The 14829-nt window shown below is 40.3% G+C and overlaps 1 protein-coding gene across 2 annotated transcripts in view; it reads right to left on the reverse strand.

Moving 5' to 3' along the window:
* The window catches only part of mov10l1 (Mov10 like RNA helicase 1), a 108966-nt gene that overhangs the window by 42328 nt on the left and 51809 nt on the right, over positions 1–14829 (reverse strand). For both annotated transcript variants that reach the window (XM_072471440.1, XM_072471441.1), the window contains exons 9-17: positions 14390–14590; positions 12581–12695; positions 12315–12492; positions 10497–10567; positions 8397–8488; positions 8194–8252; positions 2065–2186; positions 995–1139; positions 182–366 (exon numbers count right to left, since the gene is read on the reverse strand). In XM_072471440.1, the coding sequence (XP_072327541.1) occupies positions 182–366; positions 995–1139; positions 2065–2186; positions 8194–8252; positions 8397–8488; positions 10497–10567; positions 12315–12492; positions 12581–12695; positions 14390–14590 (1168 nt within the window). The remainder of the gene's footprint in view (positions 1–181; positions 367–994; positions 1140–2064; positions 2187–8193; positions 8253–8396; positions 8489–10496; positions 10568–12314; positions 12493–12580; positions 12696–14389; positions 14591–14829) is intronic.

Consider the following 14829-nt stretch of genomic DNA (forward strand, 5'->3'; position numbering starts at 1 on the left):
GAATGGTGATTAGAAAAAAATACAAATGCTTTGGCGTCCCCCTCTGGAAGAGCATTGGTTTGCCTTAAATACAGAGGACAAATCCATCCACACTTACAGAATGCAAATCACCAGAGGATGTGAATAACCACATGTTATCGTAAAATGAATCGATTGCTATTACTAACCATATATAAAATACCTGCAAGATGGCTTCGAGGATAGTGACTGTCTTTCCAGTGCCCGGAGGTCCAAACAGAATATATGGCGTTGGCCTGCATTCGCCGCTCAGGATCCTCGTGACTGCAGACTTTTGATATTCATTCAGCAGCGAGTTGAAAAAGTTACATTCTTGCCCGTTGGATCGTTCACCTTTACCATTCCCTCCTAAATATTTTTGGTGAAATTGGCAGTAGTTTAAAGTTTTAAATATCTTTCTACGTGGAAACTGTTAAAATGGATTAGCATAATCCACCAACACAATGCATCAGTAGCTAAAATGCAGGGAAACAATTGAAATATTAATTCTAGGTCAGCAGTTTCTTAAAAACATAATCCCTCGCTCGAGACTGAGCTAGCTAATTCCAAATAAATTACTTTGCACCCCACCTACGCCATCTACGCATAAAGGACCCGGAAAGATTCTCCACTTCTTTTCTGTTGCCTGGAAAGGTAACAACAGTGGAGGGACGGAAGAGCCAAAACAGCATCCTCACACACAGAGCAAACTATAGTATGATTTGCCATGGTTTGGAGGAAAACTGATGTTGGCCTCAAGTGTTAAAGAGTTTAAAAAAGCTATATTTCAAAAGAAAGTCTCAAAGACCACACTGTTTTCTCCAATTTCCTATTTAAATAGGCTACATTATCTATTGCCACAATTGTAATAAGGGCACCTTGGCCTTAAATACAATAACATTTGATTACAAAATGTTAAATTGCAAAGGTTTCCCCCCTACATTTAAAATAAGTGGATTTCACAATTAGAATCTTAAAATGCATGATTTGCACTCACCATCACCAGTCTGTGCAGTAACTGGCAATCCTTCAGACGCCTGGAATACCTCAGTTGTTCTCTCCTTCATAACCTTGTTCCCACGATCATGGCACCAGCCCTCCTTACCAATACAGGACTGACTTAATTTTGCACCATTCGTTTCCTGTGATGGCGTAGGAATATAAATTCACAGTGAGTGAATAAAAGAGGGGTTGGAGGTGGTTTTACATACTATACCGTATTTACAGCTTCTCAACTGGTCATTTAATACAACGTGCCATAACTTTAAAAAATATCCGGTGACATTCCAATTTCAAAAGTACTGAGGCATGAAATTGGGCACTTTCAATTCTACTATAAACTGTCAACATATCCCACTCTATTAGATAATCATGTTCAACATGAGTTCAGAGTCCTTCTATCACAATGCAAAAACGTGAACATTTGACATCCATATTCTCCTGAACATATTGTTTAAATTGACAATGTTAAAAAAAGCTTGGGCAACTGCATAGGTGAATATCTATCTATATATTGTGCATTACTTTAGCTCCTTCAAACCATCAAGTTCAGCGATTCTCTAAGCAAGTCTTTACACCCAATGAGTTCATCGTTGTTTGTTCATATGAAAAAACTTCCACAAAAAACGTTTTGGGAAGAAAAATGAAATTCACCCATCAAACAATGAAAATCTGAAATGGTTAATGCTTTCGGTGAAAACACACCCGAGGAAGGAGCAGTGCTCCGAAAGCTACTGTTTGAAACAAACCTGTTGGACTTGAACCTGGTGTTGTAAGACTTCTTACTAATGACAAGAGGCAAGCAATACAGAATTCACTGCTCTCTAATTGGGTTTAAGACAACCCTAATAGGAAAGGGGTGGCATGTGTGTGTGTGTGGGGGGTGGTGGTGGGGGAGGGGGAAAGAGAGAGAGAGAAGAGAGCAATGGAATTTCTTAGTTTAAAAGAATAGATCAACATGCAAAAATAAATGCCAGTACTTATGGTAAATCTAAAGATTTCTTTATCACACTCTAACACAAGTATTATTTCAACAATCTATTTTTAAAATCCCCATAATATTCTTACTTTCGGAGTCTGGTCTTGTGACCTGCAGCGTCTTTTCTTTTTGTTTGACACAACCATGTCAATATCATTCCATGTAGTTACAGTCTGTGGAGCTTTTGCCACAATATTCTCTGGAAACAAAACTGGGGTCGGGATGGGTAAGAGGAAAGGAAAGTTACTAGCTGAACTAGTGGGACAATTTAAAACTTTATTAGAATATATTACTAAACAATCTTCCAAGAGATAAAATTACTCTCCAACCACAAGAAGTGCTAAGTGAATCCAACCCTGTTGTCCTCCAATTTCAACTTGATCACCCTATTCCCTGAAGTCCCAACACTAAAATGATCACACTCTGAAACATTTATTCAACTGTCTGTATGTTTCATAAACTTCTTTAAATTTTAAACCAAACACTTCGCCAAAAATAATATCTGCGCTGGCCAGAAATAAGTTGCATAAATCCACTACCTAGTTGGAGAAAATTCAACAAATGTTTCCAGCAATGTGGTTTTTCCATCTGATACTTGCGTCCCACAAGCTAAATAACATAATTGCATCATCTATGCCCCTCGGCATTTTAAAGCTCTTGATATTTTCTCCAAATGAAAACTCTGTTTTGAGAGTCTCCCATAACTCCAATTTGAGGGATTGAGTTCCGGAGTCGGGAGGTCATGTTGCAGCTGTACAGAACCCTGGTCCGGCCACATTTGGAGTATTGCGTACAGTTCTGGTCACCACATTATAGGAAGGACGTGGAGGCTTTGGAGCGGGTGCAGAGGAGATTTACCAGGATGTTGCCTGGTATGGAGGGAAAATCTTATGAGGAAAGGCTGACGGACTTGAGGTTGTTTTCGTTGGAGAGAAGAAGGTTAAGAGGAGACTTAATAGAGGCATACAAAATGATCAGGGGGTTGGATAGGGTGGACAGTGAGAGCCTTCTCCCGCGGATGGATATGGCTGGCACGAGGGGACATAACTTTAAACTGAGGGGTAATAGATATAGGACAGAGGTCAGAGGTAGGTTCTTTACGCAAAGAGTAGTGAGGCCGTGGAATGCCCTACCTGCTACAGTAGTGAACTCGCCAACATTGAGGGCATTTAAAAGTTTATTGGATAAACATATGGATGATAATGGCATAGTGTAGGTTAGATGGCTTTTGTTTCGGTGCAACATCGTGGGCCGAAGGGCCTGCACTGCGCTGTATTGTTCTATGTTCTATGTTCACCTCGCATAATGATCCTGAAGATTCTATGCCAAATATTAATGTTTTGAATAGAGATTTACAAAACTGCACATAACATATAACTTCACCAATGATCCACGATAGTTTATTTTTTAACAAATACTGGTTTTGAGTTCTGGCTAAATTCCATTGACATGCATGCCGGAATTTGATTGAAACGGTTACCAACTGCGCCAATGTTTATCCCCAAACTCTTTCTTTGTTGACTTTGGATATCCACTAATTCCACATTTCCTGTTACAAAACCGTATGCCTATCATTTAGCTACATTAAAAATTGTATTCTCTGGTTATTCCATTAAATGTCTTCAGATTGCAAAACATCCACCTACAAAATTCCAATTTCCATTCATTGCTTCCCTCTTTCAACCACAGGCTCAAAATTGAGTGTTTTATATTTCACATTTCTTTTAGCCTTTCTTTTAATAATTTCTGATGTCATGCTGATTTCAATTCAGCTAATTTATCATTAATATATATTCTGCTGGAACATTAACAAGTTTCCTGGAGTTTGCCATCGTCAAGCACAAAACTATGCTCCCTTATACTGCCTTTTGGGAAACCAATAGGGAGTCCAAAACAATCAAATCAATGCTAACTAGTTCCGTTCCTAAAGCTTAATACTCCTACTAAACTATATTACTAGTGCTTTCATCTTCAGGCACTGAGTGTAAAGTCAAAACATTTTTTTATAATCCTGACAAAGAATTCGTCCAATGCCTTCCTGAGAAGCATATTTGCACCCACGGGCGGCACGGTCATCATTGATCATAGAATTTACAGTGCGGAAGGAGGCCACACAGCCCATCAAGTCTGCACCGGCCCTGACAAAGAACACCCTACTCAAGCCCACATATCTACCCGATTCCCATAACCCCTACTTAACCTTTATGGACACTAAGGGCAATTTAGCATGGCCAATCCACCTACCTGCACATCTTTGGACTGTGGGAGGAAACCAGAGCACCCGGAGGAAACCCACGCAGACACGGGGAGAACGTGCAGACTCCGCACGGACAGTGAACCAGCAAGGAATAGAACCTGGGGCTGCGAAATAACTATGGTAACCACTATGCTACCATGCTGCATACGGTGACACAGTGGTTAGCACTGCTGCCTCAGCTCCAGGGATCGGGGTTTAATTCCAGCCTTGGGTGACAGTCTGTATGGAGATTGCACTTCCTCCCCGTGTCTGTGTGGGTTTCTTCTGGGTGCTCCGGTTTTCTACCACAGTCCAAAGATGTGCGGATAGGTGGATTGGCCATGCCAAATTGTCCAAAATGATAGGTGGGGCTACAGGGACAGGGTGGAGGCATGGGCTTAGGTGGGGTGCTCTTTCCAAGGGCCCATGCAGACTCAATGGACCGAATGGCCTCCTTCTGCACTGTAAAGTCTATGATCTTAGTAAGAAATATGAGCACCGCCATTCAACATAATCATGGCTGATCACAGCCTTAACTCCACTTTCAGACCAGCTCCCCATATACCTCGAATCCCTCAGAAACCAAAAATCTGTCTATCTCATTCAGCCTCAAGTATATTTAATAATTAAGCATTCACAATTATCTGGGGTAAAGAATTTCAAAGATTCACAACCCTTCGAATGAAGACATTTCTCCTCATCTCAGTCCTGGATAATCAGACCTCTTATCCAGATATCGTGCTCTCTTTTTCTAGATTTCCAGCCAAGCCCCTTCAAAATAATGAATTTTCAATATGATCACCTCTCATTTTTCTAAATTCCAGAGTCTGTAAGCCCAATTTTCTCAGCCTCTCATCCAAAGAATTAATCTAGTGAACCTTGGCTTTACCAATTCCAATGCAAGTATATCTTTTCTTAGATAGGGAGATCAAAACTGCACACACCACTCCAGGTTTGGTCTCATCAAAGCCCTGCACAACTGTAGCAAGACTTGCTTATTTTTAAACTCCAATTTCCTTGTCATAAAGTTCAACTAGTAATTTGCTTTCCTATTTTTTTTGCTTTGTGTTCTGTATAGTACACCCAATTCTCTCTCAACATCAACCCTGACAAGTTTCACGCCTTTTAAAACATATTTTGCTATTCTATTCTTACTATCGAGGTGAATAACTTCACTATATCTACCGCCTTGTTGCACTCATTTAATCTGTCTATATCTCTTTGCAGTCCTTTTGTTGCCTTTCACAGCATACTTTCCTATCTAGCTTTGTATCATCGGCAAACCTACACACATTATTCTGTTCATCCAAGTCATTAAACTGATTGTAATTGATGCATGATCAATTAAACTCAAAGACGAGGTTGTAACATAACTGAAGGCTCTAATCGACTAGAACTGTTCCCCAGCAGCTTCGGTACAGAAAGTGGGGGCTGCTGGGACAGCACCAGTTCTTATACCCCGCCCATCAAGGCGGAGCTACGTACCAACAGCCAATGGTAAATGGTAAACCTCTAGGTTTAACCAATGGTCTTCGGCCTCTTGGGTACTGTAATACCTGATAATACCACATACACAGCTGAGATTATAGCACTGATCCTTGCGGCAAGTCCAGTAGACATAACGTACCAATTTGAAAATGTCCTGTTTATCCTTATTCTCGGTTTCATGTCCATTACCCAATCTTTTATCTATGCTAACATATTACCTCCAACTGCACGAGTCCTTATCTTATGTATCTTATTAAAATGCATTTTGAAAATCCAAATATATTACATCTTCATCTATCTTCCTAGTTACAGCCTCAAGATAAAACTGTCATAAAATTGTCAAACATCATTTCCCTTTTGTAAAACTATGCTAACTGCTTGATAATTTATGATTTTCCAAACACATAAAGACTTCCTTAATAAGGGATTCCAGCATTTTCCCAATGACTAATGTCAGGCTAAGTGGCCTGTAGTTCTGTTTTATCTATCCCTCCTTTCTGGAATAGTAGCGTTACATTTGCTAACTTCCAATCTGCCTTGCTCATTAAAAAAAATCATAACCAACATATCCACAATCTCTACAGCTACCTCTTTAGGAACCCTAGGACCTGGGAATTTGGTGAATTTTAGTCCAGTTAAGTTTCTGTAATACTTATCCCCTGCAGATATTGATTACTTAAAATTCCTCACTCTTTTTAGCACCTTGGTTATCCTATATTTCTGGTATGCAATCTGTCTCTTTTATTGTGATGGCAGAAATATTTGTTCAATGTCCCTGCATTTCCTTTAGCTACTCTCCTCCTTTACATATTCTTGTAAAAGCTCTTAGTTTACTCTTTTTATTTTCTCATTTTTAATCTACCTTCTGTGGCCCTTTGCTGGTTTCTAAAACACTCCCAATCCCAAGCTTATTACTATTCTTTGTCATATGATAAGCCTCTTCTCTAGATGTATTAGTTCACTAGATTGACCCCAGGGATGAGGGGTTTGTCTTATGAAGCGAGATTGAGCAGTTTAAGCCTATACTCTCTCGAGTTTAGAAGAATATTGAGGTACGGAAGATGATAAAAGATATTGACAAAGTAGACATAGAGGGGATGCTTCCTCTCGTGGGGCAATCTAGAACTAGTTTTAGAATAAGGGGCAGCATATTTAAAACAGAGATGAGAAGAAATTACTTCTCTCAAAGGGTCGTGAATCTGTGGAATTCGCTACCTCAGAGTGCAGTGGATGTCGGGACACTGAGTAAATTTAATGAGGAGATTGACAGATTTCTAATTAGTAATGTGTTGAGGGTAATGGAAAATGGGCAAGAAAGTGGAGCTGAAGCCGAGAGGAGGCCAGCCATGATCATAATGAATGGCGGAGTGGGCTCAAAGGGCTGGACTGCCATTCCTGCTCCTAGTTCTTATGCTGGCTAAATCCAATACACTCCTCAATATTCCCAGTAAGCCACAGATGGATCTTTCTTGCTGACTTTTTATTTTCCAATGGAACATATTTCATTGAAAATATTTAATTTGTTCTTTAAATGTTTTCCTCTGTGTCCAATCACCCTTCATCTCTCAAACTTTAAGCCAAGTAGATAGGTGTAAGATTATTGTTTGCGATTGTGGAGTATGTCGCTTTCAGACTTTATATGGAATCAATTATGGTATGATCACTATTTGCCTGCAGATCTTTTACTATGCGATTACCAATTAACCCTACTCAGTCCATTAGAGGGCCGTTTAGGAGTCTGGTAACAGCCGGGAAGAAGTTGTTTTTGAATCTGTTAGTGCGTGTTCTCAAACTTTTTTATCTCCTGCCCAATGGAACAAATTGGAGGAGTGAATAAGCTGGGTGGGAGGGGTCTTTGATTATGCTGCCCACTTTCCCAAAGCGACGGGAGGTGTAGACAGAGTCAATGAATGGGAAGCGGGTTCGCGTGATGGACTGGGCTGTGTTCATGACCCTCTGTAGTTTCTTACTAGATCAAAAATCCAGAGTTGGTTCCAAAAGTCATTGTTCCAGGAACCTTTCATCAATGTATTTTACAAACTCACCGTCGAAAACAACTTTGCTAATTTTATTAGTCCAGTATATGTGAGGATTAAAGTCTCCGACAATTGCTACATTGCCTTTGTTACAAGTTCCACATTTTTTCATGCTCAGCCCAACAGTTCTTTTAATGCTCTGCCAACAGCAAGTATCCTTCCTCCAAAAAAAGTTATCTTCTCAAAGAATAGACTCCAGTTTTTATGGATAATAAGCATTGGCTGCAATCTTCCTTCTTAACATTGATTCTTCAAGATACAGATCAGAAACAAGAGATAATCAAAACAAATTAGCTTTCTGCAGGGTGTCAGTTTTGACTGATTTATGTGAAATCGTTATCATCATGTTTAGCAGTCCTTCAAACCGACGATATTATTTCTAGACATTGGAGGCAAAAACACCAAAAATTCCTTCTCAGAAAAAACACGCTCCCACCGAGATTTAGAAGTCATGATACCTGCTTCACCAAGATGCAAAGCTTGTTCCACAGCAAACTGACATCTCCTGGTTGAGGTTCTGAAACATTCCAAATGAATACAGAACAATTCAGAGGCTGTACCAACTAATTTTGTTAAGTGAATTTCTGTGACCTCAATTTCTACTGCAATGTATGCTGCAGTTGGTTTTTCTAAATGCAACAATTATGCATCCTGATTTTACCTGTTGTACGTAAACTCTACATCTACAGGTCCCCCTCCATAGGACTGGTGAAATGAGGAATTAAATTGCAGCAGAAGCTCGTCTTCATACACCTATACCAAGGGGAGGAAAAGCTAGTTAGCTTTCTGAGAACAGAATGACCAGCTGCACATATCTGAACAAGGAAAGCAAAAATTACGCAAAAACCTCAAGAACAAATGGGATACAAACTTAAAAAAGTAGTCGCCATAGTGCCAGGTGATCATAGGCTGTTTTCCCCTTTGAAGGGGAGAGCTAACTGGTGATGATTTTTAAAAAAATAATCTTTATTGTCACAAGTTGGCTTACATTAACACTGCAATGAATTTACTGTGAAAAGCCCCTAGTCGCCACATTCCGGCACCTGTTTGGGTACAAGGAAGGAGAGTTCAGAATGTCCAAATTATCTAACAGCACATATTTCGGGACTTGTGGGAAGAAACCGGAGCACCCGGAGGAAACCCACGCAGAGACGGGGAGAACGTGCAGACTCTGCACAGACAGTGACCCAAGCCGGGAATCAGACCTGGGACCCTGACGCTGTGAAGCAACAGTGCTACTGTGCTATCGTGCTGCCTCAGGTGAGGAGCAAGGTTGAGGAGACGGAGCTGGTACGGAAATTGAACCCGCACTGCTGGCTTTGCTCTGCATCAGAAACCAGTTGTCCAGCCAACTGAGCTAAACCGGCCCCGGTTACCATTTCTGATTAACAAGAGGGTGAAATGTTATCGGGAGTAGGCAGGAATTGGGATTGTCGTTGCAATCAGATCAGCCATGGTCTTACTGAACCGAGAACAGGCTGGAGGGGCCAATTGGCCTAGTCCTGCCCATAATTTATATGTTCTTATGGCATTTAGAAGGTTACGTGTTGATTAGATTGAAGCCTTTAAGGTTTTCCTCCTCCACCTGGTACCATGCCCACAGAGGATGTTGGTGGCCATGGACTTCCATTGGATTGGTCTATGATTATGCTTGGCCATTGCCTCCTGCAGTTATGGCTGTCCAGGAAACTCTCTCACTCTTACACCTGCCATCGATGGCGTATTGGATGGATTTACAGGCTTGTATTCAACCTGTTTGTCATGAACACGTCATCTGTGCCCATAAAATCTTGAAGTGGAACTTGAGCCCAGAGCTTCTGGCGCAGAGGTAGGGATGCCACAAGACCTCCTTCAAAGCATCAAGGGGAACAAATAGGTTCGATATAGAGAAGCTATTTGCACTCATTAGGATTCTGGGACGAGGGAACAGAGTTTAAAAACTAGAGCCAGATCTTTCAAGAGTGGAATTAGTAAACACTTTCAGACAGAAAAGGCTGCAGAAATTTGAAACTCTCTTCTGCACTTGGGTGGCAGAACAGTTCAATCAAATGGACTTACTTACCAAGAATGATCATATAAGTAAATTAGTTAGAGCAACAGGCTCATTTAAGTCAGTACCTTTTAGCAGATGTCACCTTTCATGGAGGACGGGAGATGAGGAAAGAATACTGGGAGGGCAAGCACAATAACTGTTCCATTCTTTTCAATTAAATGAAGTTTATTTCCTTCTCCGCAAGTGGATGAAAAAGTGTCTGTCCCCCGAAATGTTCTAAATTTCCCTTTTAAAATCTAACTTCTTCAAAATTGCTCAGAACATAGGAAGGAACAAGGACAGGTGTTGGAAATTCAGCCCCGCAAGCACACTCGCCCCTTCAATTAGACCAAAGCTGATCCCTTACTTCACTCTTTAACCTAGTGTGAAAAGTAAAACGTAAAACAAATGAGACAAGAGGTTCCTCAATAGATTCAGACATTAGTGTAAGGATAAGGCATGACCTTGCTTTTTCCCCAGAATTAATACGAATGTTTGAATATTCTGAAACAATAAAAGTAGTTTGGTTTATTCTCCACAATTTCATTAATTGTGATTAGAATTCTGCTTACAAAGTGCTCTTGCTTTGAGCATACAATTAATTTCCTTTTTAAAAAAAAAACAACAGAATGAAATTTTAATTGATAACTGAATTATGCATTTTTTTCTTTCCAGACAATTGTTGGTAACTGAAGAATGCAGTTTGAAGCCCATTTGAAGTCCATTTACCTCAGATACAAAGCCAGAATACCGCACTTCAGCGTCTGTGTAACATGAATTCCTTAATATTATTCGGTCACCTAATGACAAATAAAGTACACTTTAAATAACTAAAACTAAATGAATACAAAAGGCATTTGGTCAAATAACAGTAGTCAATAATGCACTTTTCATTCTAATAATTTGTTGCATCTTTCATGTCTATGTTCGACAAAGAAAAAAAAAGTAATATTTCATTATTTCCCAAAATAATTGCCGAAAGGAAGTCAACACTAAATGCATAATGTGAGATTTAACTTGAAAATTACAGCATTTTCTGAATTCAAGTTACTTTTAGTTGGAGTGAATCCAACCATCTCCCCATGATATTCAATGGTATTACCATTGCTGAATCCCCCACTATAAGCACCCTAAAATTGTGTTTACTTCAAAAGTCCTTCATGGCCGTAAAGCATTTTGGGACATTTGGAGGTGGTGAAAAGCACTATATAAATGCAAGTCTTTCTTACTCGTCGTTCATTGGCCCTGTCAATGGTACTTAGTGCTTCAAAAATCCACACACCAGACTCGGAATATATAGCATGTAAACCCTGGACTGTTACTAGTTTTAAATCCTTTCAGTTTATCCATGACTTCCACCTCTTATAACGAAGCCTGAATGATGCCTTGGTATTTTTTTCTGAGGTGGGAGGTTATGTTGCAAATGCATCATCATTTTTTTTTTCTTAACAGACCATGACCTTTTTTTAAGATTGCTGATCAAGACAGTTATCACATTTTCCCACCCTTTTAATGTATCTTTTAATAATCTTTATTGTCACAAGTAGGTTTACATTAACACTGCAATGAAGTTACTGTGAAAAGCCCCTAGTTGCCACATTAAGGCACCTGTTCGGGTACACAGAGGGAGAATTCAGAATGTCCAAATTACCTAACAAGCACATCTTTCAGGACTTGTGGGAGGAAACCCACGCAGACACAGGGAGAACGTGCAGACTCCACCCAGACAGTGGCCCACGCCGGGAATTAGACCTGGGACCTTGGATCTGGCCTCCTCATTGGTGCACATTTCACACCAAAATCATCTCAAACCCCTCTCCCATGTTGCTCTGCTTTGTTTGGCCTATTTGCACTCTCACGTTTTATCTTATCATCACTGGCGTTCCCTCTTTGATTTTGCTGCTATTGGTATTCCTTTCTGATTCCCATTTTAATATTCCCGTGCTTTAGCAGGCAGCTTCTTTAGCAGTTGCAAACAGATGCACTCTTCCAACTTGGCTCAGCCCCGTTATTAACATTCATTTACTTTTTTAAGTTTTGAAATATTGAATCTGCACTCATCTTTCTTTAGCAGGATACCTGCTTCCCACCTCTAATAGTGAAGCCCTCCTGCAGAGAGATGTTTTGCTCCTTTGCCAAGAATCGTGCTTTAATTTCATTTTGATACCTCCATGGAGATAATACTCTTAGATTTAGCATGCCTCAGCTGTTGCACTGGACGCTGTTAAATTATTTTGCAGCCACACATTGTGCAGTGTGTTCATGAATGAATACATGAGCCAGAAATTTAAATTAACCTCAAGCCAAATAACTGAGACACAGTTTTAAAAGGAGAGCGAGAGCAAGAGAGACCGAGAGCGAGGTGGAGAGGGAGAGAGAGGGAGGGGGAGAGAGAGAGAGCCAGCGATGGGGCAGAGGGAGAGATCGATATATAAATTAACACTAACTGTCCCTTCTGATATCCCAAACTGGGGCAACAGCACAAAATGAGTTGGTTCAAATCTTAGCCGTCTTGAGAGTTTGTAAATGGATTCATGTCCAACCAACCAATAGATACAGATGGACGACCTTCAACCATCCCCGGCACCTCCAGAACTAGGAAATCTCCTTGCTTTTTCAAAGTCACTGCGGGCATGTTAAATTCCTTGATCTCCATCTCAGCTCTAATCTCTTCCAGCCACAGAAGAGTTGAAAAATGGCCTTTATATTTCGATATACTCAGAGCCTAAAAAGATTCAAAACAAATGTTCACTTGAAGCGGAGATAATTTCTCACATAAAATTAACCGATTGCAATTATGTTAAATTACTAACCTCCGACAGATCTGGCTGAATAGTCAGGACATCTGCACCTTTTCCAATGCACTCCTTCAATCTCTCAGGTACAGTGTACTGTGGAAGGAAGCTAGGTATGTGTCTTCTGGCCAGTCTGGGCAGAACATTCACAAAGTTAGTACAAGTTAGACAAGCTGTTGCTCAAACCTGTGGAAGAACTTTTCACTCACTACACAATTCTGAAGAGGGTTCAAGCAGACATTAGCTTCTTTCATTACATTCCACAATTGAAGAATTGGGTGTTGTCCAATTGAAAACAGCTTTTTTAATCTTGCAAACTTGTGCTCCTGGGTACAAAAATCAACTACACTCCAAAAGTCATAGATTGGTTTTAATCATTCAAGGCTATGTTCCCAGAAGAGAATTAAAATGGGAACTGCAGTTGCCGTTTTTGCCGTGCTACTCCTCATTTCCATGAGTTGGCATCTCAATAGGACTTCCCATTATGTAATGGGCAATTACTTGGTGTCAGAGGCAGAGTCACACCTGTAGCTACACACTTCCACCTGTCGATGGAACTTCTCTAGCTTTCTGCAATTTTTCCACACTGCTCTGCATCATATTTTCCATTCTTATAGGTGGGATCTTAACTTTTAATAATTTCCCCCTCTTTGTAAGCATTTTCAGATTTTTTGCCATCTAGTCTGATTATAGCACTTAAATTAAAAATTTCCCTTCTCCACCATCCCTAGATACACCTTTGCTCCACATAATTGATCCCTTCACTTTGGTTAAATTTATTTTACCTCCTACCTCAGCCTCCACCTGCACACCGGTGTCTCTTCCAGGAGGATTCTCCAGTTGCCAATCCTGGGATTTTCCGAAATCGTCCTTCGTTCAAGACATTCCCAATCCAATTCCTTTAATCAATGAATTTACGCATCTGATCACCAATTAAATGTCTTGCTCCTGGCTACCGATTCCCCACCCCACTCCCCCTGCTCTCGATGCAGGACTCCCAGCTGTGAAGTTGCTCATCCCCCCCACCCACTGGTATTTTATTTAACACGTTAAATTTTTCCCGCTGCCTTTAATTGAAAAACCTTTTCCGGACGCCACGATCATTTCATTTTAGCAATTTGTATTGCAACACCAATAGGCGGGACCAGAATTCTGAAGGGTCCCCTTGGTAGACAAGACCCACCTAACTGCAAATCTGGAATGTGCAATTTGATCCCGTCAGCTGTGGAGTAATGCAATGTTCTCTGCCATTTCCAATTCGATCTAGTCAATGCTGGACAGACAAGCAGGTTGCCAAGTACAAAGTGCTGCTACGATCATACAGTACAACAAAGGACGGTGGGATGGTAGAATGCACAAAGTGCAACTGCAGTTCCCATTTTAATTCTCCTTCTCCAAAGCTCCTTAGTTTCCTTAAAAGTATTTAAATTCATTAATGAAGATTAGGTACATTAATGTATTACCCCAAGGGCATGAATGGAGCTCCTCTTTTAATTTACTAATTAAATAAACACGGCTTGTTTGAAAGTAATGTATTAATACACAGACTCCATTAAATCAATATTGGGTCGACCCAATTTGCCTCTTGATGAAGTAATCTAATCATGTTTCTAACCAGTGCGCACAGGACTCATTTAAATATAGTGCAGGTTTGGGGGGGGACCCCTGTGCAATACCAACGGGCATCGTCTATGGGAGGCACAGTTCCTCAGAGTTCCCACTTTGTCCATCATTCCCTTGTTATAAAACATTGAATCCTCGGATTAAGGCATGAGCAATGGCACAGGAGATATGCCAGTAGAAAACATTTCAAAAGCTTTACGGTACCTCGTAGGATTTTTCACACTCACAAACATGCAGTTGGTTTCATTTTGTTCTGCCCGAGGGGATTTGGATTGTATGGGATGATATCGGGATCTCGGTTTAAGGAGCGATTCCTCATCACTCATCACATCCACTTCGACATAGCATCCCATCACAAAATCATTAAAGTAAAGCATGAGAAGATCTTTGCAACGACCAGGGTTCCTGTTAAAAAAAAAAGTCAAAATGACATTTAAAAGCTAACCATGTGGAAGAAAATGAATGAATTACTGAAATTTGTTTCAAGCAGTGTATTGCAAGTAAAATAAGTATGTTAAAATCCCAGTGTGTACTCTCTATCTAGTACCTACCTGGATGATTTCAACTCTTTCACTGTTAAACAATTTATGGTGATCAAGGTGTAACCCATACCACAAAAATCCACTACATTCCAGATTTTAATG

The sequence above is a fragment of the Scyliorhinus torazame genome, chromosome 13 (genome assembly GCF_047496885.1).
Source record: "Scyliorhinus torazame isolate Kashiwa2021f chromosome 13, sScyTor2.1, whole genome shotgun sequence".
Lineage (NCBI taxonomy): Eukaryota > Metazoa > Chordata > Chondrichthyes > Carcharhiniformes > Scyliorhinidae > Scyliorhinus > Scyliorhinus torazame.